The 24,204-nt window shown below is 38.8% G+C and overlaps 2 protein-coding genes across 15 annotated transcripts in view; one reads left to right on the forward strand and one right to left on the reverse strand.

Moving 5' to 3' along the window:
• Positions 1-24,204, reverse strand: part of NBEA (neurobeachin) — an 834,265-nt gene that overhangs the window by 235,858 nt on the left and 574,203 nt on the right. For all 14 annotated transcript variants that reach the window (XM_034758618.1, XM_034758629.1, XM_034758620.1 and 11 more), the window contains one exon: positions 14,497-14,633. In XM_034758618.1, the coding sequence (XP_034614509.1) occupies positions 14,497-14,633 (137 nt within the window). The remainder of the gene's footprint in view (positions 1-14,496; positions 14,634-24,204) is intronic.
• On the forward strand, positions 10,313-13,115 carry MAB21L1 (mab-21 like 1). The gene has a single exon (XM_034758630.1). It carries the CDS (start codon positions 10,786-10,788, stop codon positions 11,863-11,865), a length of 1,080 nt encoding a protein of 359 aa, XP_034614521.1. The 5' UTR covers positions 10,313-10,785; the 3' UTR covers positions 11,866-13,115.

Genomic DNA, 24,204 nt, shown 5'->3' on the forward strand with positions numbered 1-24,204 from the left:
CTTTAAGTACATGAGTAGTCCCACTGAACTCAACAACACTACTCAGGTCCTTAAAGTCAGGCACTTGCTTAAGTACCTTGCTGACGTGGGTCCTAAATCAGAATCATATGTTTAGAAATGGTCACATGAAATACTAATTAGATAAATAAGTGTCCCCATGGCTTTTCATAATATTTAAGTACAATCAAGGTTTATTTAAAATATCTGGGGCTAAATTTGGCCCTCAATCACATCTGTGCATCAAAGGGATTGCACGGGTATAAACAATGGCAGAATATTGGCTCTCTATATCCATTTAACAGTACAACTGAAGGGTCAGTTTAAGAACTCATGCACTCATTCTGGCAAACTGCATATAATGCTCACAGGCAGAATGGTGTCAATTTCCTATTTTTAAAGCAGCAGAGAAGCATGAACAATTTATGACTATGAGCTTCTATGGCACCGTTTGAAATTTTAGCTCTCCTCCTCCCATTTTTTAATAAAAGAAACAGATATTGAAACTCTCCTGGCTAATAATTTCATTCTGACACTTGAGTTTCAAAGGTTAAGTTACTATCTGAAGAAAGGTAATCTGCCTGCCTTCATAGCAGCCTACAAGATCTGCAATCTGCATAGAGAGGGGCATTTGTCATCATTAGCTGAGCAGTGACAGCTGGCACCCAGGGTGTCCCAGATTCAAGAAGTGGCAAAGAAAAGCACTCGCTTAGTTTAAGTTGCCAGTAAGTATAGCATGCTTCATAAGGAGCAAGACTTTCTTTTTGTAATACACAACGATGTAACAAAAGTGATACATCTGCATTTTCTTCAACACTGGGAACACACTGATATCATACAATCACCAGATGTCTTTAAACAACAAGATACAAAGTTTTAATATGAACAAACATGAAAATGGCTAAATCTTTTTCAAAATTAGGATACTATGCTTTTCTTCAAAGATGTTTTAGACTGGTTCATAAATTCCATATATAGGAATAATACATTGTGGATAAAACCCAGTTTTCAGAGAGATGTATATAAATGTGTCTTGAAACCACTAATGTCCAGTCACTTATGTCAGACAGGTTAGAACGTATGAAAAAAAATTGGTCTCACACTTGGAATACAAGTGAATACAATAGCTGAAAGCTTTTATGAATACTTGATCGAGCACGATTTTAATAGCATTATTAGAAACTAAAAACATGTTCTTAGTGTCTATTTAACAACTTGCAACAAGATTTTTATCAAACCGGTTACATGAGATTTCGGAAATGTACTCGTGTTTAAGATTATTTTACTAACAAATGTATGGATGTAAGCTCTAAAAAAGAAGTCCACTTCATACCAGCATCAATAATTAAAGTTATGAAAGCCTAGAGAAAAGGTACATAAACATTAAATGTTCCTGAACTGATGATTTTTTAAAAATAAAGCTATATAAAGTAAAAACTACACACTAAAATGCCTTAACCTTAACAAATATCTTTGCAATAAGAAGTAAATTACAATGCTCTACAGTTTTCTAGGTTTGGCAACATAATCCATAATGCTAGGTTTTGCATTATTATGTAAACTAGTTTTTCACAAATAAAACTAATTTTTGTGTTAATGTAAAATCTATGCAAATACATGCAGTCATTTATCAGGAAAGCTGACAAGCATTCCATATTGGAGAGGGAAAACGAAACTGCCTCAAGAATAGAGGCAATTAATTATTTCTGTATTTTCTCTTCCTCTGTCTTGAGGCACAAAAGTTATCCATCCAGTTAAAACAGCAAATGAAATAAAGAGATTTTTTTTATTTAAAACACATATGGCTTTTGCCTGCAATACTGATCACCACAAGGTCTACAGATGCCCGTGGCTAAATTGTACACTAGCAGATGCACACAGGGGAGAACTGTGCTAATGCAGCGTGGTGAGCAAAACAAATGAAGTACTGAATTTTCTGGAAAAAAAAATCTTTTTTTCCATTGAGATATGCAGTTTGCCTACCAAGTGTAGATTAAGTTAGCAATAAATTTAACCTGAAAAATACTCCCTTAGTCTCGTACACCAAAACAGCTAAAAGAAACCTAGCAAAAAAGTGTATGTGAAATGAAATAAAATACACATACACACACTAGTTGTAAGGAAGGTACAGTCTCTACGTAATGGGTTTGCCAAGATAAACAGTTATACAGTTTTATTCTCACAATTAAAGACTAATAACACATAATGAACACACTCAATGAATACAATGAGACAACTGTTGTCGTACATATTTGCCGTTATTTTTACTTATTTGAGGAGCAATCTCTTGAGGTGCTGTTGAAAATTGCAAGCATTAAGGCTCAATCTAGCTGATGTGATATTACTTACATATACTTCCTAGTGCCAATAAGAATTCTGTATTTATTAGCTGTTTCCTTTTACAAGTTTATTAAAAAAACATGCACGGGTCAAAGTTAGTCTTTCTATACCTGAGAAATTACTTGCACAAGAGAACAAAAAAGCACGGATGGTAAAACATTTACTGGAAATTACTCAGAATCATTTAGACTGCTATAACTTTTCTTCTAATAGGCTTGTAAACATGCGTAACATTAAAATTACTGTTGCAATTACCAAGCAAAAACTTTAGTAAAGAATGTTATTTACATTTTATTTTTCTTTAATGAGTAAAAATATTTATGAGTACCCACGCCACATTACATAAGAGAACTAAAATTAACCCAAAAATCAGTTTTAAGAAATGAGATTCAATTAATAAGTGTTTCTCTTTTAATTTGTATGAATTAATTATTTCAGATCAACTGAAAATATTATGTTTCTGAAGAAGAGGGAAACAACATTAACGTTCACATCAACAAAAGGGAAAAAGTTACTTCACAATGTGTAAGTATAAACAAGATAAAAACGTAAAACAATAAAAGTTATATTCACAGCACCATTTAAACCTTAGTGAGATGGTTATTTTTGTTTGTTCAGCTTATGAAAAAAACTTTGTCAGTACTATTTCTGTCTTATCAATTATGCTACAAATGCTTTTTCTTACTTTGGAATGTACTAATATATTATACTATTATTATACATTCATACTAATATAGCCTAATTTTATTTAGTAGCAACAAAGTGTAGAAATTTCTGTAGCTCGGTAATACCACACACTTCAAGAACTGTATACCTGATTTCTGAATTAATAGCATACATTTTATCTCTACATAAATTCATCTTTGTTATTTTTGGTGATTTTTAAATGTATCATTGAGTGTGACGAAATATCATGGATTGTCCCTTGTCACAAAAGGCCTGTTTCGGTAGGCCCCACCCCAATACTGTGCTTACAATGGACATGGGGATTTCTAGTACTCCAGTTAAAATTGCACTCCCAATTTTAAAGGAGGGTTGGAGTAATTTCACTGCTCCTAATAGAATTCACCTCCTCTCCAGATACTAAATCATACTTCTAGAGAGACTTTTACTCCACTAGTTCAGAAGTGGTGGCGGGGTTTTTTGCCTTCAGAATGCAGCAGATTACAAGTGTCAGGTATTTTCTAACGAGACCTTTAATCTCATCGCTATTCAAATTACATAAACTGGACACTGTTATACAACCAATATTACTCAGCATATTTTTCAGGAACAGAATATAAATGTTTCCAACAATCACATCAAGTTGTTCATATCTATGTTTGTCAAGAGGCGCTGCTTCTTTTTAATTTATGTTTATGAGATCACATCCCCCAAGCCTCTTTGTGACAGTGTGTGCATGTGTGCGCCCACACACATGTCCTTTAGTACATGAGACTTATAACAGGCTAAGGAAGAAATTTTGTGGGAGCATCTTGCTAAAACGTGGGCAACGTGTCGCTGCCGTTTTCAGGCAAAACTCCTCAATGACATCAGTAGAGATTAATTACATCAACAGGAGTTTTTCTTGAGAAAGGAGAGGACTGGGCACAACATACTTTTTCCACAACAATGATCACATATGAATGTAAAAGCTTTTCAAGACAAATATAAGACACACAGGTACATTTTTAGATATGGTGCATTTCATATTTTATGTGGAATTAGCTCTCAAAAATTATCCCATTTAAACATGGAATTCTGTGTGGGATCAAGGCCTAACTGTAAACCTTGAAAAGACCCATTGGATTTCAATGAGAATTATCACATATTTACTGTTAAGCAAGTATATGTGCACAATCAGGGTCTTCCTAAGGTTCAATTAAATGTATTTATCATTCATGACCAATTCACTCAGCCATCTGCGTCCACATTATTCTGGGGGAAAAAATGTGGAAACTATACACTAAATACTACAATGAATTACCAGTTTCTCAAGGCTCCACTAAAATATGTAGAGAATGTATTCTTATGCCTAAATCTAGATTAAGTGAGAGGGTTACCATACTTGACCTATATATTGCAAGGTGAGGGAGAACAGGTTGATTCTCCAGGTAGAATGACTTGGTATGCACATATTATTGACAGCATTAAAAATATCAATGAACACAGGCTATGACAAAATGTAGGTAAAGAGATAGAGCACTAATAGCCGTTTTGTCTGATTTTTAGGAATGCTGAGCACCTGCAGTTTCCATTGGCCTCTATACGGGAGTTGCAGATTCTTAGCACCTATGAAAAATACGTGATTTATGTTTGCTAGCCGATGTAAAAACAATTTTACAAAATATCTGTGACAAGGGTATTTATGTTCCTGTAACACTGTTCTCTTATTTGGGTTAGACTAATAGATGTTTAGCAAACCACAGAAGGTGAATACACAAGCAGAGTAATGTCATAATATACACAATTATACATTTTTAAATGTTACTGCACTTTGATTTTGATTTACTTACATTCTCTACTCCTTTGGTCTTTCCATCACACAGTAAATTTCAAAAATATAAATGATCAAGAGGAAAGGTTATTTTAGACATGCAGTCATTGGAAGCTGCTCATCCAACACATACAGCTTTATTCTCAAGGTCAGTGCTGAATTCTTTCAGTTGCTTAATCATATACACCATGAAACAGTAATGAGAATTCTGCAGTGTTGGATGACCCACTACAGATGTAGTAGATTAAAAGGCGCTAATCCCTACTGATTCCATATTCCTCCCTGGGTTCAGCAGAAAAGAGCATTCTTAAAGTAGGAAACCTTTAAAAAAAATCAGTGTTGGATTGCTTAAATAAAATCCTGTGTACTGAGAAATGTCTGGTTTTGATGAAGCTGATATAGAAATGAACCAAATAAATAATACAATGCATTTCTCCTATATGAAAATGTTTGCAGTTTCCAGCGAAAAGTGCAACCTGCAGTTGTGCAAAATGTGTGTTTGCTCTTGAAATATAAAATGATAGAGAAAACAAATTAATAGTTGTTTTTACATAAGAACATACAAAACAGTGACATTTTAAATTTTAACATTTTTTTCTGTAATTTCCAGGATGACAAACTCCAGTACTGACAAGATAATTTATATTCATTCTAAAAATTTATTTTTTAGTGAGGGGAATAATGCATCAAATTGTGCTATTAAGGTTCTTTAGCAGTCACAATTGTAATGAATAGCTTGTACTGTAAACATTCAATTCTAACTGATTATTTTTCATCTCAAAAGATAATTATTATAAGGCTCTGCACAAAACTGCATACCATTTAATATAATAAAAGAGAAAATATTTGTATACATACATTCATATATAAAACCTATTTGCTATATAATCATGAGTATTATTGTCATTAACATGAAACTTTTGGGGAAGCTATAGGAACTTTTTCCTTTTTAAATTTACTCTTTATTCATTCCTATGTTTGAAAAAGAAGTCAACAGTAAATAAATAAATAAATAATAAAGTACCTTCAAGTTATATTACAAGAAAAGATTCTTCCTATCTGATTTTATATAAAGTGGCATCTAAAGCAAACCCTTTAAAAATGTGTGTCCACTTTCTCTAGTGTAAAAACATAAATGTATTGTGGCTGGCAGGATGATACAGATAAAATAGACAGGGTGCATTAAAAAAAATTAAGAGCCAAGAAATCAGATACGTTCAAATCAGCCTTCAAACCTACTCCAGCAGCAGGGATAAATAATTTAATAAACTCAACTTCATATTCTTTTTCTTTCTCTAACGCAATAAACAGATATTAAAAAAATAAAAGTTTACATTCATGAATAGTTGTGTGTAGAATCACAACTATTATATAAGAAGAGATACAAAGAAATATCAATATAAGCACTTAACATATGTGCTTGTACATTCTAGCTAACCTATACTTTTTTTCCACATGAAAGAACAGTATTGCTGAAATTTATGATCTGGCAACTGAAATTTTCAAATTAGGTTTACTGAAACACAGAATCCCTGTATTCACACATTTTTCAACACAATTGGGCTTTTTGGCTAATAAGACTGCGTAAGCAATACATTTCGAAATATCTAAATGTAAAATGCGTTTCCAGCAGATGTGGTAGTAGTGGGTAGACCTAAGTAATTAGGAAAACATACCTAGAAAACAGTAATTTGGGAAAACTTACCTCTCTTTATTTCATAGGCCTCCAACTCCTAACATCACAAATGATCAATCATCATTTTAATGAGATGATTTTAATCTCACTCTTCCAGTATAAATCATTATCTCTAAAAATAAAACTGAGTGACAGAAAAACCCACTCTATAGTTTTATAATTTACTAAAACCATTTTAAATATAGGATTGCAAAGTGAATAAACTCAGATAAATGCTCAGAAGACATTCCTAAAATGAACAGATTTTACCAGGCCAACAATTAAGGGGTTCATTCCTTCATTCATGGATAAAACTTTAAACTGGTGCAATGAAATTAATGGCAGGCTTTAATAATAAACACAACCTATGTAACATTCAATGTTATGTTTTTACATATTTGCAATAATCACCAAAATGTAACTACTAAACATAATTATGTAAATTGCTCACTTGCTTTTAGGTAAACCTTTACATTTTATTTTAAAACTTTTGATTCAGGAAAGATACAACCTTAATTTTTTTTAACAGATTGTACTAAATAATTAGCAAATTAGCACACTGGCTGAAAGTTCAAGAAATTATTTTGGTTTTAGAAATGGCAAAAATCGCTCGCTCTCTCTCAAATATAACTTTAATTTAACTGAATTAGTTGGCAGATGAACTAAATTAAATGGAAGGACTTTGGAGTTTGTGTCATCTCCCCAGAAAGCGGCAGTTACCATGACAAGGATGGAGGAAAACACATGCCTTTGTCTGAAGTGTTTAACTTTCGGTTTTAAACAATGATGATGTCTAAACTCCACCGGAAGGATTTATTTTTTAATTGTGTGGAAACAGAGTCAAACAAAAACGAAGTCAATTATTTTTACATTTTCAATGTCTAAAAGATGTCACTGTGTCCCATGCCAGCCAGGATTAATATTTTGGGGCAGCTACTTAGTAACAGTGATAACAGATCTGCCTGTTCTTTTGTGCTGGTTATTGTCAGATCCAGATGCCCAATGGGGGAACGAGATGGAGTAAAAAACAATTCAGCAAGTTCATTTTTCTTACTAAGGAAATCGCCGGGAGCTGACTTCACTTTGTCGGAATAGGTCGACTTGGCCTACAAATTTCCCTGCAGCTTCGCACAGGGCTTTTTCCCCCGCAAGTACCAGAGACAGTTAAAGAGCACTCAAATGCACCAAAAAAAGCCTGCCTACGGTTTCACTTCGGACCTGCTCCCCCTCCGATTCAAGTCAGATTGGCCACCGCCCTCAACGGAGCTGGATCGGGCCTTTGGAAGCAATTAGGCAGAATGGAGCGTCTGGGAATCCCCCCCACCCCCAAGCATGTCTGTGCCTGTTCCCGCTGCAGCCTCTGTTCACAAGAAGCTCTCCTCGGAACCGATGGGGGTTGACCTGAGCGAGGTGGGTAGGATGGGGTCCTCCATCCGTGCAGCCGGGTCCACCTGGCCACATGTGGATTGTACAGCCAATACACATGGGGGTAGGGATTGCGGCACATGCAGCGCTTGCATTACCCTTACTGTGCATAAAGACCTCAGGCTTCTTCGTAATAGCGGGGTGTTCTCTCTCCCACACACACAGCTACGAGTTACATTGGCGCATTAAAGTTGAAACTCTACATATTAGTGGAGGGGCTAGTAGCGCCGAGGGGAGAGGCGAATACACAACCACCGCCACCAGGATGCGAACAGGGGGGCACTAAACATAATCGCAGCAGGAGGCAGCGATGATCAGAAAGCATCTTCTGCCCCCCGAATTAGGCCAGGGCATGTACCAGTGTTTGGGGAGGGCAGAGGGGCGACCGCGTGTGTGGAGACGAGGAGCGATACATTGGTTTGTGATGTGAGGGATGAACTGGGGGCATCTGAACGACCCATTCCCTGGGCTGCAGTAGGCGGCAGCTCCGCTCCCGCCTCCTCCACTTGCAGAATGAGCTGCGCGCCCCCCTCCCAGGCCACAGAGCCGCAGCAGCGTCAGGCTCTCGGACCCGGGAGAGTGGCCTCTTGGGGATTTCTTATTTTCAAAGCGCAGTTGTTGAGAGAGCACCGGGGCAAAGCATTCTGCTCCCAAGCTATATGGCTAAAACTGGAAATAATACCCAGCCCGCTCAGCAGACGGTCAGAGCCTGCCTGCTCACCAGCCCGGTTTTCGTCCCCTGGACATGACACTTTGGATGAAGTGAAGAAAGCTGAAGAATATGGAAAGTAGCCATCCCTTATAAAAATAGCAAGAACGTGCTGCGGGCACATTAGGATGCGATTGAGAAGGGGAAAGCCACTTAAGGGTGAGCTGATGTCTGCAGTTACTGGGATAGGAGTCTAAAGACAACCCCGGTTTCATTTTATTCGTGCGTAGAAAGTTACAGACGCCCACCAAATTCTTCATCTGGATTAATAGTCCCCGAAATACAGGAGCGTCTGCACTAACGCTACATCGAGCAAGCAAAGCACAAAATGAACTCTTCTACACCTTGGATACAAACTTTGCCGCATTAATAGGTTAGTGACGGGAAAACGTTAATGGCACGTAAGACATCTCTCTGCAAGACGATAGATGTTTCTTAGAAAATAATTTCAAGGGCCAGTAAATTTAAAAATTAAGAATCTGAGTAATAAATTACAATTTCTTAAAGACACTAGAGGAAAAAGCGTGTGCTATAAATATAAACCTTGTTTCTTCTTAAAGGAAAGCACGGAAGATGCTGCGAAATATGTTTGTCGTTCCGATATTTGCAAACAGGAGGACCGATTACTGAAACTTAAGATACTAAAGAAGAAATTTGTTTAATTCTATATCACACACTCGAAAACCCAAACTGGCAGATTACTTGTCTACCAGCATGTCTGCACTCGCTAATGTCCCTCCCGTGTGCACATTTATTAAAACACAGCTTGCAAATAGAGTTCACATTAAAATAGACTGTACAGGTAAGGGGATGAATAGATATTTATTTTGCAACGATGTCCAGAAAGGCATCTGAACATATATGGCGTTGCAATATATTGGAGACATATCCAATATAAAAATGAAGCTAAGCACTAGTAAATAAGATTTACACTAAGTATCTGCTACTTCTGAGACGGAATATGAAAATAAACTGTTAGATGCGTTTAGCAAGATTTCCTTCATACGTTACAAATATATATTTAAAAAAACAGGCAGAGAGAATGCAATATCTGCATAACCTTAAAATCGATTATACCCCGTCAGAACATGCTTTAAAACAATTTAATTAGCGGGTGCTGTGTAATATTTTATTCCTGCAAACACTACATTGCCGAGAATCTATGGCCTTATACACTGGCCAATTCATGAGAGGAAATCTTCTGACCTGCAATTACAGACAACTATCAGGAGAAAAGGACACCATGATTTGTCGCCAAGAGCGAATTAATGAATTTACGTATCTGTTCTTTAAAGAGTAAAGCCCCGTATATAGCTCACTAGTTGATGGATGTCCATTAATACACCTGCATTCACATTTCAGCCTTAAGGAGACAAACAGAGATTTAGTGCAGAACACCACAGTTTTGCCAAGTCCTTTCAAAACATCAATACACTTCAAGTTACACCAAAAAGCCAGAGATTCTTCTTGATTTCCAAATGTATAGGTGGCTTGGGTGGTTTTCTGCCAGCAGCCGCCTACCTTTAGTTGGTGTGTACATATATACATGTATATATAGCCAAGAGACGGATTAATTAGCCGGGTTTGAGCTGAAGGAGGCTGCAGTGACGAGACCAGTGGCGATTGGCCGCCCGCCTGCCTGGCCCTGCCTTTATAATTTCCACACGAGAGCATCTGGGCTCTTATACTAACCAACAGCCAGCTTCTCCTTACACACACACACACACACCGACACCCTGCACTTTTCCCACCATCTGATTAACAACCCTGCACCCACACAGTGATTTCTACAGGAAAACATAAATACACACGAAGAGGGTTTATTATTTTGACTACTGGAAGCCTTGCTGTGTCTCAGTTCAACTTTTGTTTTTATTGCTGCTGGGGAAGTGCCGATCTCAATGCTTTGCTCTCACTCAATGATCCTTTAAAAAAAAGAAAGGAAAGAAAAATATCGCTCCCCCCTTCGAGGCGGCTGATCTCAAAAGGCAGGAAGAGAGCATCTGAGCAGCAGTTGCCACCGCGTATTTTGAAAGACATTTGTTACGTTTCAGAGCGCAGCAGCCTGTTTCCCCTCTGAAGTTGGCTCCAGCCTTAGCAGCCGCATTGGATCCCACAGCTTATTGCGAGACTCCGGTATACAATCCGGATCTCTGCCCCAATATGATCGCGGCCCAGGCCAAGCTGGTGTATCATCTGAATAAATACTACAACGAGAAATGCCAAGCCAGGAAAGCCGCCATCGCCAAAACTATCCGAGAAGTCTGCAAAGTGGTTTCGGACGTACTAAAGGAAGTGGAGGTGCAGGAGCCCCGTTTCATCAGCTCTTTGAACGAGATGGACAACCGCTATGAGGGCTTGGAGGTCATTTCTCCCACAGAGTTTGAGGTGGTCCTTTATCTGAACCAAATGGGAGTTTTCAACTTTGTGGACGACGGCTCTTTGCCGGGCTGCGCCGTGTTAAAGTTAAGCGATGGGCGCAAGAGGAGCATGTCCCTTTGGGTGGAGTTCATCACGGCATCCGGTTACCTTTCTGCTCGCAAAATCCGGTCCAGATTTCAGACTCTGGTGGCCCAAGCCGTGGATAAATGCAGTTACAGAGATGTGGTAAAGATGGTGGCTGACACGAGTGAAGTGAAACTGAGAATCAGAGATAGATATGTCGTGCAGATCACTCCGGCTTTTAAATGCACAGGGATCTGGCCAAGGAGTGCTGCCCACTGGCCACTTCCCCACATCCCCTGGCCGGGACCCAACAGGGTAGCAGAGGTCAAAGCTGAAGGATTCAACCTTTTATCCAAGGAGTGTCACTCTCTAGCAGGCAAGCAGAGTTCAGCCGAGAGCGATGCCTGGGTGTTGCAGTTCGCAGAAGCGGAGAACAGACTGCAGATGGGCGGCTGCAGAAAGAAATGCCTCTCTATCCTCAAAACCTTACGGGATCGTCATCTGGAACTGCCGGGACAACCCCTGAATAATTATCACATGAAGACTCTGGTTTCATACGAGTGTGAAAAGCATCCCCGTGAATCGGACTGGGACGAGTCTTGCCTGGGCGACCGGCTCAACGGGATTTTACTGCAACTCATCTCCTGCCTTCAGTGCAGGAGGTGCCCACATTACTTCTTGCCCAACTTAGACCTGTTTCAGGGAAAACCTCATTCAGCCCTGGAAAATGCAGCCAAACAAACTTGGCGACTGGCTAGGGAAATACTCACCAACCCGAAAAGTTTGGAAAAACTTTAGAGGACAATTAAAATATGGGCCTAACCGATTAGTCTTCTGATTTTCAGATAAAGTTTAAACTTCCTGTTCGAAAAGTCAAATATTTCCACTTGAGAATGCTGATATTATTCTCTTTAAAAGGAATATTGCTTAGGCTCTTCACACACACAGACACACACACTCACAACAACAAACACTATGACATGTCTACATCACAGTTTTGAAATTCCCCCTGAAAAATGTATCTTAACACCCGGAAACAAATTCGGCTGTAATTTAACATGATTGTGACCATTCTGCCTAGAAACGGCACCAATGGATTATAACAAAAACCCGGTATTTTTATGTAAATCCCTCTGTGAGTAAAAGCTATTTGGATATGCCATCTGAACAAAACCCTAATGTACATTTTAATTTGTATCAAATATTGTGATCTCACATTGTCTTTGAAATTGTGGATGTTGGTGTTTTGTGATTTGGTGAACAGAAGTTAAATTGCCATTTCGGATACTTCAGGACATTTTCTGCTAAAGAAGATACCATTTAAAAAGGTAGATTTTATCATGGTACTTTTGTTAATTGTCTTTTGAAGTGTCTGAACTTGAAAGTTTACATTTTTCGTTTCATATATATTGCTTGTTCTATTTCTAACATTCCATAAATATACTTGAAATGTTATTTAAATATATTCAAAAGAAATTTGGATTCTGCTTATATAATAACGCTTGAATATTGGAATTATATATTTGAAAAATGCACTTGAAATACACTGGATAATGACTTTTTGTGATTTAGATTTTAATTTCTGTTGCTGATTTTATTTAATTACAAGCTAATAAATGAAGTAAAATAAATATTGTTAAGCGTTTCAAAACTGCATCAAGTTTTCTATTTGAAAATCAGGCCAATGTAATGTTTTGCAAATCATAAGGGAGCAGCCCTTTTCCTACTGACTAGTTTTGTAGGAGAAGAAAATGTTGGTGTATCATATGCACCACAATTTCGTGTGGTAATTAACAGAGCAACACTTTCTACAGGCATCAGAAAATAAATTTACTTTTGAAAGATTCACTGTACTGTACTAGGTTAATGTTTCTGCATGGTTTTGAACAGTACTGAGGAAACAAAACATAGCACTGAAGCAAAGGCTACTGAATGAGCAATGGGTCTGAGTCCTGACAAAAATCAATATTTTGGAGCAAGTAGTAATAAAGAAGAAAGCAGAATTTACAGGTGAAGGGGTCAAGCCAGTAGCAATAAAATGAAGAACAATATAACTTCCGACCTACAAATCCACTATGGATGTAACAAGATTGCAAGTTGCATCTGTAGAAATCAACTCCCTGTGTTCAGAGGGTATTCAGAGAGAATAGCATGTGCACACCCATAAAACTGTAAGTGATCACAAATTGTCTGGTCATATTCCAGCATATGATTATTCAGAACATATATTTCCTTGAAGTATTTTAAGATTAAAATACAAAATAATATACACCAAAAATAGCAACGTATATAATTTACTTAGTATTTTAATAGTCAACAAGTGCTGAACTAGGCAAATTGCCGATATAATGTCCAGTTGTAAGAACTCATAGTGGGCAGGTATTAGTGAAACCGTTACAATGGCTATTGCGCAAGAATCTTTTTTTATTTAGTCCTACGAGCACGTTCCTCAATGTCAGACATTATTCCTCAATAGAAAACCCACTTTATTAAAACACGTTTTCAAAAGTGATAACTGCATTTTTAAAAAGTTATCATTGGAAATCATTTACAGTGAAGGTCTTTTTGAAAGAAACAATATTGGAGTGACTTTAAAAGTATCTCCTATTTTTTCTCCCCTACTTAAGAAACTTGTAAAATTGTTTTGTGAATGTATAGAGAATAAAAATCAATATTAATAAGTATAAACTACATGTCAGAACGGTGACCTATAGATCTCTATAACAATCCCCCACCACATGTATGCTCGACTTTAAAAAAAATCGGATTCAAATTTTTATTCTCAACGCTAATACAGGTCAAATATATGTAAATCGTTCTTAAACTGATTGGATCTACTTCTCTTGCAGCTGTCAACGTGTTTCGTAATATTAAACAATGCAAAAAATTAGATATTTCCCAAGAATCAGCTCTTGTGCTCAGGCCCACGATAGCCATTTTCTTTCTCAGAAAGAGACTATTAATTTCAGTATTTGAACAGATAACATGTATTAAAACATGCAGCATTTTCCTATTTGGAAACTAACGTTCTTGAAATAAAGGGATTCTATAAAATCCACTGCAAGAGAAAAGCCCATCACTGTGTCTTAGGGGACCGCAGACTGGGACCGCTGTTACCTCAAGGGATTTCAGAGCAATTGGCTTAACTGCTAAATCTGCCCATGTTCATACAAAGGCATTCAGAGAAAGATTGTTAAAAATGTGCACGCTGTAAGTAATAGAGGATTTGCCGTCATTAATACATTTCGCTTTTTAATAAAACACAGTAAAAGCCCACAGGAGTAAGAGGCGTTTGGGGGGGGGGGACCTTCCGCACCCTAGGATGTGCGTTCCGATTATGTTCTCTGGGCAGTGTTTAACATATAAATCGCGTTCAGACAATGCAGACTGTAAACACACCCAGCCCACGAGGAAACGCACTCTACTCACTTTGGGGTCAATCTTCTTGAAGGCCGGATCATCCTCATCCACCTCGAAGTAGATTTCCGTGGTGGTGATGGAGAGGGTACCTTTGGCCACTACCACAGGGGCGATGAGCTGTGCCGGCGTACTGAGAACCACCGGGCCTGCAAGACAAGGGCAGGGGCGTCAGGCCGTAGCAACTGCAGCCGGCCCTCCCCCATTCCTTACTGAATGCAGGCACCCAACAATCCGCCTAATAAAGTCCATTTGTAAGTTGCTTTATGTCTTTCTTGCCAGTGCTCACCACTCTGCTCTCTCCTGAATAGTCTGACAAGAGTTTGTGAGCGGTAGGGTGAGACTCCGAGATGAATCAATGACCAAAATTCAGGGGGGGCTAGAATGAAAAATTACTGCCCTCAGAAGCGGGTTCCTTCTCCTTTCGTGACCCTCTTATTCCTGATTAACGCTAACACTGTTTAGATACAGGAGGTTGCAAGTAGCAGTGACACGTTACATATAGTTCTCAATAAACAGGGTCAGCCGGTTCAGGCGAAAGGAGTCCCAAAAGCTCATAGTTTCCACAAAGTCTGGGGATTCATCTCTAGCTATCTGCGCTTCCCTGGGAAAAGCAAATACAGGCGTCTGTACTTTTATAGAAGCCGAAAACATTCCCTTTCATTAGTGTTAACTCCGAGTCTACAGCTTAAAACAGAAGACATCACAAAAGAAAAACAAATAGCCACACGTGATGTCTCCAAAAGCAGCACCCAACCTTTTATACCTTTCCAGCAAGATTATTTCAATGTCTCATCGCTAAGAACTTTAAAAATAATGTTACCAAAACATTTTACACAAAATATAATTCTTTGCGAGCCGTGTGTGTATTGAGGAATGGGGGTGGGGTAATTTGTATTCTAACTGCCAGTCTTTACGGCGCACTGTGGGAGGTTTTAATTTTAGGAAATCATTTCTGCTTTAATACAAAGAGGCACTGATCTTTAATCCGAATTCAGTAAATCTGCCGTTAAACTGCTAATGTGATTTAGGAAGCTCACTTATTTTAAACAAAAATAGATTAAATATAACATTCTCTTAAAGTTCACAACTAACTTGCAGGGGAAATCTATATCTAGACACATGAGTATAAGTAATAAAGGCTTACTCGACATTTTGGAAACTCAGTGAAACCAAGATATTTTATAGATACCCCTTTTAAAAGCTATTCATTTCAATGTAAAAAAAAAAAGATCCTGGTCATATTTATGCAGTTAAAATGTTCTGTACAAAAATCGGGATAGCGTGCAAGTGACCACCAGCCTGCTGTATTTCCAGTTGCAATCCCCAGGCACTGACTAGACTCGCTGGGGTGAGTAGTGTTTCGGCACACTGGCACGGACAGGACAAGCTTTGGGCTTGCTCTGCACAACAGCACCAAGGCTAACAGGCACCGGTAAAATCTTCTCCTCCCACAATAGTTGACATACACACACACACTTACAATCAGATGGTGTAGGCAACACTTCACATTACTCACTTAGCTCAATTTAGTCGTGTATCAACGCATCTGTCAGGTGAAACACCCAATTTGAGACTGTATTGCACAATGTATTGTCATTTCCTTTGCAAAATAAACGAAGGGGAAGGCACGGATTATTGTGTACACAAGAGGGAATCTAAAACTCACTGTTTCCCTGACAGCTTTCAGCAGCCCAGTGTGGCAGGCTAGATAATATTGATACAAACTCTAGTTTTTCTTCATTTTATTGTTTTCTATCTCCTAATAAAGCAGTGTAGCCTCTTGACTCCAGTCAGCTGATGTGAATCACATGCCGCGGGTTTGCTTTGCTCATGTTCCCTTTTAGCCTCCATCTTCTCTCCGTTATTCTGCTGTGGGAGCCGAGCCCAGCCGAGCCGCGCCGCGCCGCTCCGCTAGGAAACCTGGCCTCTCTGCAAAGGGCAGGGTGATCGATCTGCAACGGCGCTTTAAAGGCTCATCAATCTTAATCTAGGTTGCTCAAGTAATTATGCCCGATTCTGTTGTACGATTACAAGTGGATTTGGGTTTCTATTCCCTAGGCTCCTCTTCTTTGTGTTTATAGAAGGCGGATCTATCTATACGGACAGCAGCTCTCTGCCCTGCAGAACCACTTGCCCTCTTAAACAGACCATTCCCACCCCTCTTTTAACCCTTACCCAACAGTACCACCAGAGCAGCCGTGTTGCCCTCCCTACTCATTATGCTATACACACAGCAATGGGTTTACGGGCCTTTGTGCTAAAAGAAAACTGCGTTAAGATGATGCATATTGGAAACAACTTGATATTCTATCATTTTAAGGAGGCGTTAGTGGGCCTTACTGAATCCCAGAAGGAAGATCATCTGTTTAATCCAATTACCTCTCTTTCCCTGGTGTTATGTGAATAAAATAAAAACAAAGTTACTAGTATTTAATGGTCAAAAGGCCAAAGCCTATAACCAGAAATCTATAAGGACAATAGGCGAACATCGTGAGTAGATTCCTACGGGTACGTGTGTGACTGTGAGAGTGTGTACACACACACTCTCTCTCTCTCTCTCATATCCTGGTGCTACAAGGCAGGAGGGGTTCACTTCCAAGACTGTGATTTAACTCAGGGATCAGTGAATTTCAGATTTTTTTTTTCCAGAGAAAGACTCAGAGCTCCTTAAATGATAACGTGATTTTGACCAAAAAATAGTGCAGCTGTATTCAAACGACATTCTACATTTGTAGAAACGTAATACAAGTGAGCTATGCAAATACTGTTACGAATAACCGTTATTGTACTTTCTAAGGAAAACGGGTCATTTTTATTAAATATTTTTCCTTCCAAAGAAAGGATGAGGGCTTCCTCTGAATAAGGTGTAAGGGATTTCTTATTTTGTTACAGGGAAAATAGATTTTAAAATTCCTGCAGCCGTCTCTCCTCCCTCCCCCCGAAGACGACACAAAATGAAATATTCAGTCTTATTAGTGTGTCATTTTTACACTAGTCCTTTGGAAATCTTCAATTACAACTTCCAATTCCATAGCACGTTTAAGGAGCACTGAGTCTTTTTGTTGTAGCCTTCAGGGAGCAAACCAGCCACTGAGAGAATACGAAATTAATCCACTACAGCTATAGAGAGAGAGGATTATGTTTTAATCCCCTTTGGGACAGTCTCTGGATTTTAAGGATCCGATATTAAAATGTTTACATAAGGCATAATCAAAATACTGCAGATTTTCCATATGGTACCCAATTATCTGGAAGCTTTGGGTTTTTCCAAAACACAACCGACCATCTAGTGAAACAATAGCCCGACACACCTGACGCCAGAGTTTGATGGGCTCATTCCGTTTTGGAGAGATAACGAGTTACAGATACCAATCGAACCCAGTAACCTTTGGGATTGGAGAACTGTGCTTTTGGTTTGGAAGCAAATATTCATTTCAAGCACAGTCATAGTAATAAAAACGCGCATAGTAATGAACCCTCCCAGGATATACCAGTATGATATGTGGGGTATTAGGAAGCAGTTACAAAAGTGAATATTGCTAAATCTGCTCCTAATGCATGTTAAACTGCAACTAAAAATACGATGCTCCCACCTGAGCTCTAGAAAGACGGGAACTGTTTTCCTGCACTGTTTCACTATACAATTTGAGGATTGTTTATGGGTTGACAGGCCACTACGCCCTGTTACCGCTAGAAAGGCAGGAAAAAAAAAAAAAAAAAAAAAAAAGAACAGTGGAAACGCTTGTCAGGAATTTGGATGCTTAAAAGGACGGAGAATATTTTTTCAAGTATAATTTAGTTGAACATTTCCAACCATTTTGAAGTAGACCGGGGGCCAACAGTGTAACGGAGGAAACGCAACGAACACTTACAGTTAAGAATTCACTTTAGATCCACAGGTTTTTTAATCGGCTCACGTGTAGGACTTTCCGCCTTGTGTGTCCCCTGTGGTAGGGCACGTGTGATTTACATTTCTAAAACAAACGATGTAGCGACTATACACTTTTTAAAAGTAATATTTGTTTTTCAAAAGTAAATACTTGTGGGATTGGGCGCTTCCACTGAAAACGCAGAAATCAGTATCTGTTTTTTCCCTTCGTTAACATTTTGATATACAGGGAGTTGGTTTCTTGTATTATAAGGCTGGAAAGAAGGTCAATGCAAATGAAAAGTTTTACGAGCTGAGGGATAGCTTACAATTTACAAAAACAACATCGATAAAATTACTTCTCTGGAATCTGGCCTTTTATGAAAGCCCAACAAGAGTAACATTGTGAAATATTATCTTAAAGATTTCAGCTTTCTCAGAAGTGCTTTGAGGTGGTTGTTTTTAATGGTCAGAGCTAAAGAGAAGTTGGTGTTTACATTGCAGGTGTATTTGCTAAAACGAGAGTGCCCAATAATTCCTAGTGGAAATATGTTTTCAGTGCACCTGTTGGATTATGAAAAAAATATTTTCATAGCTGGCACAGTTTTATAATATTAACCTCAACAGGAACATTTGAGAGTTGAAAACAGTAGATAAAGGAAATTTAATTTGTATGTGGGTAATTTAAATGGAAAATCTGGTTTTGTATAACTTCAAAAAGCACGCCTTTTTGTATGCCATTTTAATTTGATGACCTGGTATTACATATATAGTATACAATAAAAAAAAAGTTCTGGTAACAACAACAGAGACAGATTTTATACATATGAAGTAGATTTTGCTATTTTAAAATAAAAATCCCACCTGTTTTTTTTAAAAACGTTCTGTTCAGTTGAAAGAAACTGTCATTTATCTGAACTGTAAATCTACTATGCTTTTCATCATTTAAGTTCTTTAAAGCTAAATGTGCACTTGACCTAAACCTCTCAGAAATTAACTAAAATGTCTAAATACAAATAATAATAATAATTCATGCCTTAATTGTAAAGAGCAAGTAGAGCAAATTGACAATGTCACAATTTAAAATAGTTCTAAAACTAGATATCTGAAATGGGTTCACACTTTAAAATAACTGGTTTAAAATGTGCACTGAAACTTTTTTTTTAAATTTAAAAAGTAAAAAATCCAAACCCAACTATATAATCACAGAATAAAGACAGAAGCAGAAGTAGCTTTAGGCACCAAATAAAAAATAAGGGAAAGGGATCTGGAGTCAAGGGAACCAAAAATAATGAAAAAGATATAGCTAGCTAGCTAAACTGTACAAATATAAGGAAATTTATATTACTGATGTGCAGAATTCAAAGATTTAGCCATCTTTGTTTCTATGACTTTTATAACTCTGACCCCACAAAGCATTATCAGAAAAATTCTTCAGTCAATATCCTGAAATTTCTCACATCAGGAAGTCAGACCTCATTTATTATAAGGTCAGGAAGAAGTGGTAGTTAATTTCCACTCAATGATACTTCTTAAAAAGCTAAGGCCATCTTATAGGACACGGTACATTCAGCACCCATTAAACAGTGTTACTAACAGATTTCAACACACACTAGTATTGACCAACTTGTTGATTGTAAAAATAACCAGATTCTAAATTTGACTACTGTGCTTTCTTCTTATCTCTCAATCACCAGTAAACATTAGTTTAATCCCTCCTCCCCACTACAACCCATTATGTCTAGTGTTTGTCCTTGCCTGCTAACTAACATTTTCTATATTAAGGGTGAGGAAAGTTATATGGTGCTTCTTTTTAATGGACATTATCAACCTGAACAGATAGACTTCAAATTCTAAAATTTGACCCAAGTTTTGTTTCCATTTTTGCACTATTCAGGTACTTTTAAAAACAATTAAGAACTGCTTTTATGATCTTTCCAAAGGCAACAATGAAACAATTTTAGCAGCTCAGCTCTCATGAGTAGTGTCATAACAACAAACAAATGTATTTGCATGAAGGGTAAAAAAAAATGTAAAAAAAGGTTTAAATATTTCAATAGTGAATGAAGTAAACATCAAGTAAATAATCTTATTTCAATGATAAAAAATACTTAGCATCTCTTTGAAACACAATGGGACAAATTCTGCCATACGGTGTATATGTATGTAGCTCTCATTTCAGTGAGAGCCACATGTGTACCTCCAAAGGAAGATTTTTGTCTGAATTATATATCTTCTGGGTATTGTTTAGAGAGAAATGTAAAAGAACGCTATTTTTTCCTGAAAATGTTGTGCTTTACGATATTCATAGACATATAGTCCTGATTATATTGTTCAAAATATGGTGTAAGGCATCCATGATATAAGGCTTCATCCAGCTCCCATTTAAGTCAATGGAAAAACTCCATGATTTGATGGTGCAGGATCAAGCCACTGATGAATGAGGTCCTGGACACAGTGAAAATACATTATGAAAACATGCTGAACCACGCACCTGCTAATAACTGTCCAGAGTTACATCACCTGGCAAAACTCACGGCTGCAGACCCAGGGATTAACACTGATCCTCCATTACCCAAGGAAGTATGAAGGCCATCCAAAAGTTATGCAATGGACATTCTGCTGGGCTTGATGGTATTCCACCCAATCTGCTCAAAGGTGCCTTGGAACCAGTGAATATCAGCCTGCATCAACTATTCTTAAAAGTGTGGGCAACAGAAAGTACCAGCTGAATGGAAAGACAGCATCCTAATGTCCCTGTATAAGGGCAAAGGATCTTTCACCAAGTATGGCAACTACAGGCTGATCTCATTATCAGTCCCTGGAAACGTTTTCACTCCCCTTCTATTTAGTAGGATGCAGCCATTCTAACAGCTATTGGTGTCCACAGCAATCAGATTTCACTGTTGTGCATCAACAATGGACGCTGTCCTTACCCTCTAGCTTCTGGGTGAGCTGCACTAAGAATTTAACTGCTTGCTTCATGTGGCATATATCAACATCAAAGCGGCTTTTGATTTGGTTGTCAGGGCAGTACTTTGGCTTGCCCTGAAGTAGTTGGCATTCCAGATGTTCCGCTAAATCTGGTGTGTGATCTTCACACTGGTACCGGTGCAACAATGTGCACTGGTTTGTGGCTTTTGCTGTGTTTCTACACAACCTCAGGTACAGCAGGCATACATTCTTGCCCCGACACTATTCTGTTGAGCTATCAACTGGATATTAGGACTTGCCACTCCACATGTTGGAATCAAGATTGGTCAAGAAGTGTTCACCAACCAAGACTACACTGATGACCCTGCCCTGCTTGTGGAGACATAAGAGAATTTCAGCCCTACCCTCCAAGGTCTCCAAGATGCCACCTGAACTACGGGGTTAAAGTCTCATGGCAGAAGACCAAATTTCAGAACCTTTGGGGTGGGCCAGCAAACCTTCCAATGCACGTAGGGATGAGTATCATAGAGAGCACTGCTGAGTTCAGCTACCTACGCTCCAAGCAGAGTTCAGATGGTCACAGCAAATCTGATGTTTTTTGATGAACAGGTCTAACTACCTCCTTCATGAAGTCCATGTCTTGCTTATGGATGCAAAAATGTTTTCACTGAGACCATGGGCAGTGGGTGAACCAGCCATTGGGGCAGGCTAGCTCCCAGCCCCTTCCCTTCTGCCCGAGGCTCCTCCCCCGCCGGAGCCCAGAGCACCTCCACTGTGGCCGCCGGTCCCCCTGCCCCAGCCCTGGGCCGCCCAAGCACCCCCAGAGCCCACAGCCCCGGAGCGCCGGGTGGGCAGCACATGGGCAGGGTCACACCAGGCTGTTTGGGGAGGCTCAGCCTCCCCCAATCTATGATACCTGCTGCCCATGGCTGAGAAAGTTCAGGATCTATCAAATCTTTCTATTATATGCATTGCTATATGGGTAAGAACCTGGATCTTCTTATAGGCAGACAGGGAGTGACTAGAAATTCCATATGTGCTGCCAGCACCAAATCCTGAGCATAAAGTGGTTTGACTTTGTGCAAAATTTCAGAATCTCACAGAAATCTGACCTTCCTTCAATCACTCATTATATTCAAAGCAGCACTGCATGCTTGTCAGCCATGTCACCAGAATGGACAAAAACACCCCAGCCACACCAGGCTCTAGAAAACTCTAATGATTCGTGAAGGGTTGTGTGCCCTGATCCCAACTGGTTCTGCTCATGCAGCTGTCTCGGAGATTGGTGTATGCGCAGGATTGTGCCAGATCTGAGAACTTTACTACATGATGCCTGGTGTGGCACCATCAAACATAGTCACTCTGGCTAGCACAATGGTTCTCAGTAGACTGTGTGTATTTGATGATGATCATCATGCCTATAGTGTGCTGAGCTCACTTCAATCAGGCACTCTTTCCCCACCACAGTGGAAACAACCAATGGCCTGTCTAAAGGATCACCACTTCAACAATTTATGGGGCTTAGCTGAAGTATGTTTTGTCCCACTGATGCAGTTAAAGCATGGTTCCAATTTGTGTGTAGATGAGATCTTAACGATGTCCTTGAACTGAGCTAAAGCCTTGAACAGTTCACATAGACTTAGCACAGTTCAAGGACATGGTTAAGATTCTGTCTCAACTGCTGCCAGATGATCCTGTATCAGCGATTGCCAAGACTGTACTTAATCATTTGCATCTGGCCAGGAGCTTGTAACTATTCAAGATTTGGAGCTCACTGTCATGATTCATACATTTATCACCTCGAGATTAGACTAATACAATGTGCTCTGCATGAAGCTTCACCTTAAAACCATACGGTAACTGAGGCTGGGACAAAAACAGAGCAGCTTGCTTGTTCAGTAGTATTACACCAGTGTTCCATGATCTACACTGGCTGCCTGCTGGCTTCCAGGGAGAGTTTAGGATATTGTTTTTGACCTTGAAAGCCCTAAATGATCTGGGACCTACCTATCTTTGAAACCACTTCTCTTCTTTTGTGATACTATTGCAGTTCTCTATGAGGAATAATAAAAGATGCTCATCAAAAAGTGAAAAGGAAAAACTTCACCTGATTCTGGGAAAAGGGAGCATGGCACCCAAGGTGGCCTCATGCTATATAGCAACCTGCCCTGGATAAGAAACTGAGTCTAATAACAAATGGACACAGGATCAAACACCTAACATACCATGTAGCAATAACCTGTATGGGTTGTACCTGCTTCTGAAGAGCTATCTGTGGGGTCTGTCTTTTTCTTTGGCAACAGTAGTATAGCTTGTCATGCCAATATGCTTACTGAATTGAATCAAATTGTGAGGACTTCAACTTTGGAATTGTGAAATAGCCCATTCCACTACCATCAGGCCATGTGCAAGGTTTTTATTTCCTCAAGTTGTGGAGAAAGAAAGGGTAAGATGGCAGAGGAATAGTATGCTCAGGGAGTGTGGGGTAATTTGACGGGTTACTTGCTGTGTGCATGTTGGATTTTGAGAGAAGAAATGAGCTGTTGAATTTGTGTATGTTATATATTATGTACATGTTTGTAAAAGGTGTCAAGGGTATAGTAGAGTCATTATTTCAAATGTATTTTAAACTGAAAAAGTTGTAAAAGTGCCCACAATTTCCCCTTTGCAGACTAACTTTAGGGGACTGTCCATGCAGCAACTGAAATTTTACTGACAGTTGTTTTTGAACACAGTTGATGCTTGCATGATTTCCTTGACCAGTGAGGACAGGGATTTTGTTGGAGACCAGTGGCAGGCAGACTGTGTTGCTACCTCCTTGTCCTTGACGACTTTTTATAAAACAATGTTCAGAAAAAAAATCCCTGTCCATACTGGTCAGTAAAACTCTGACTATAGTACCTTAACTCTGTTTA

Source organism: Trachemys scripta, chromosome 1 (genome assembly GCF_013100865.1).
Source record: "Trachemys scripta elegans isolate TJP31775 chromosome 1, CAS_Tse_1.0, whole genome shotgun sequence".
In the NCBI taxonomy this organism is placed as follows: Eukaryota; Metazoa; Chordata; order Testudines; family Emydidae; genus Trachemys; species Trachemys scripta.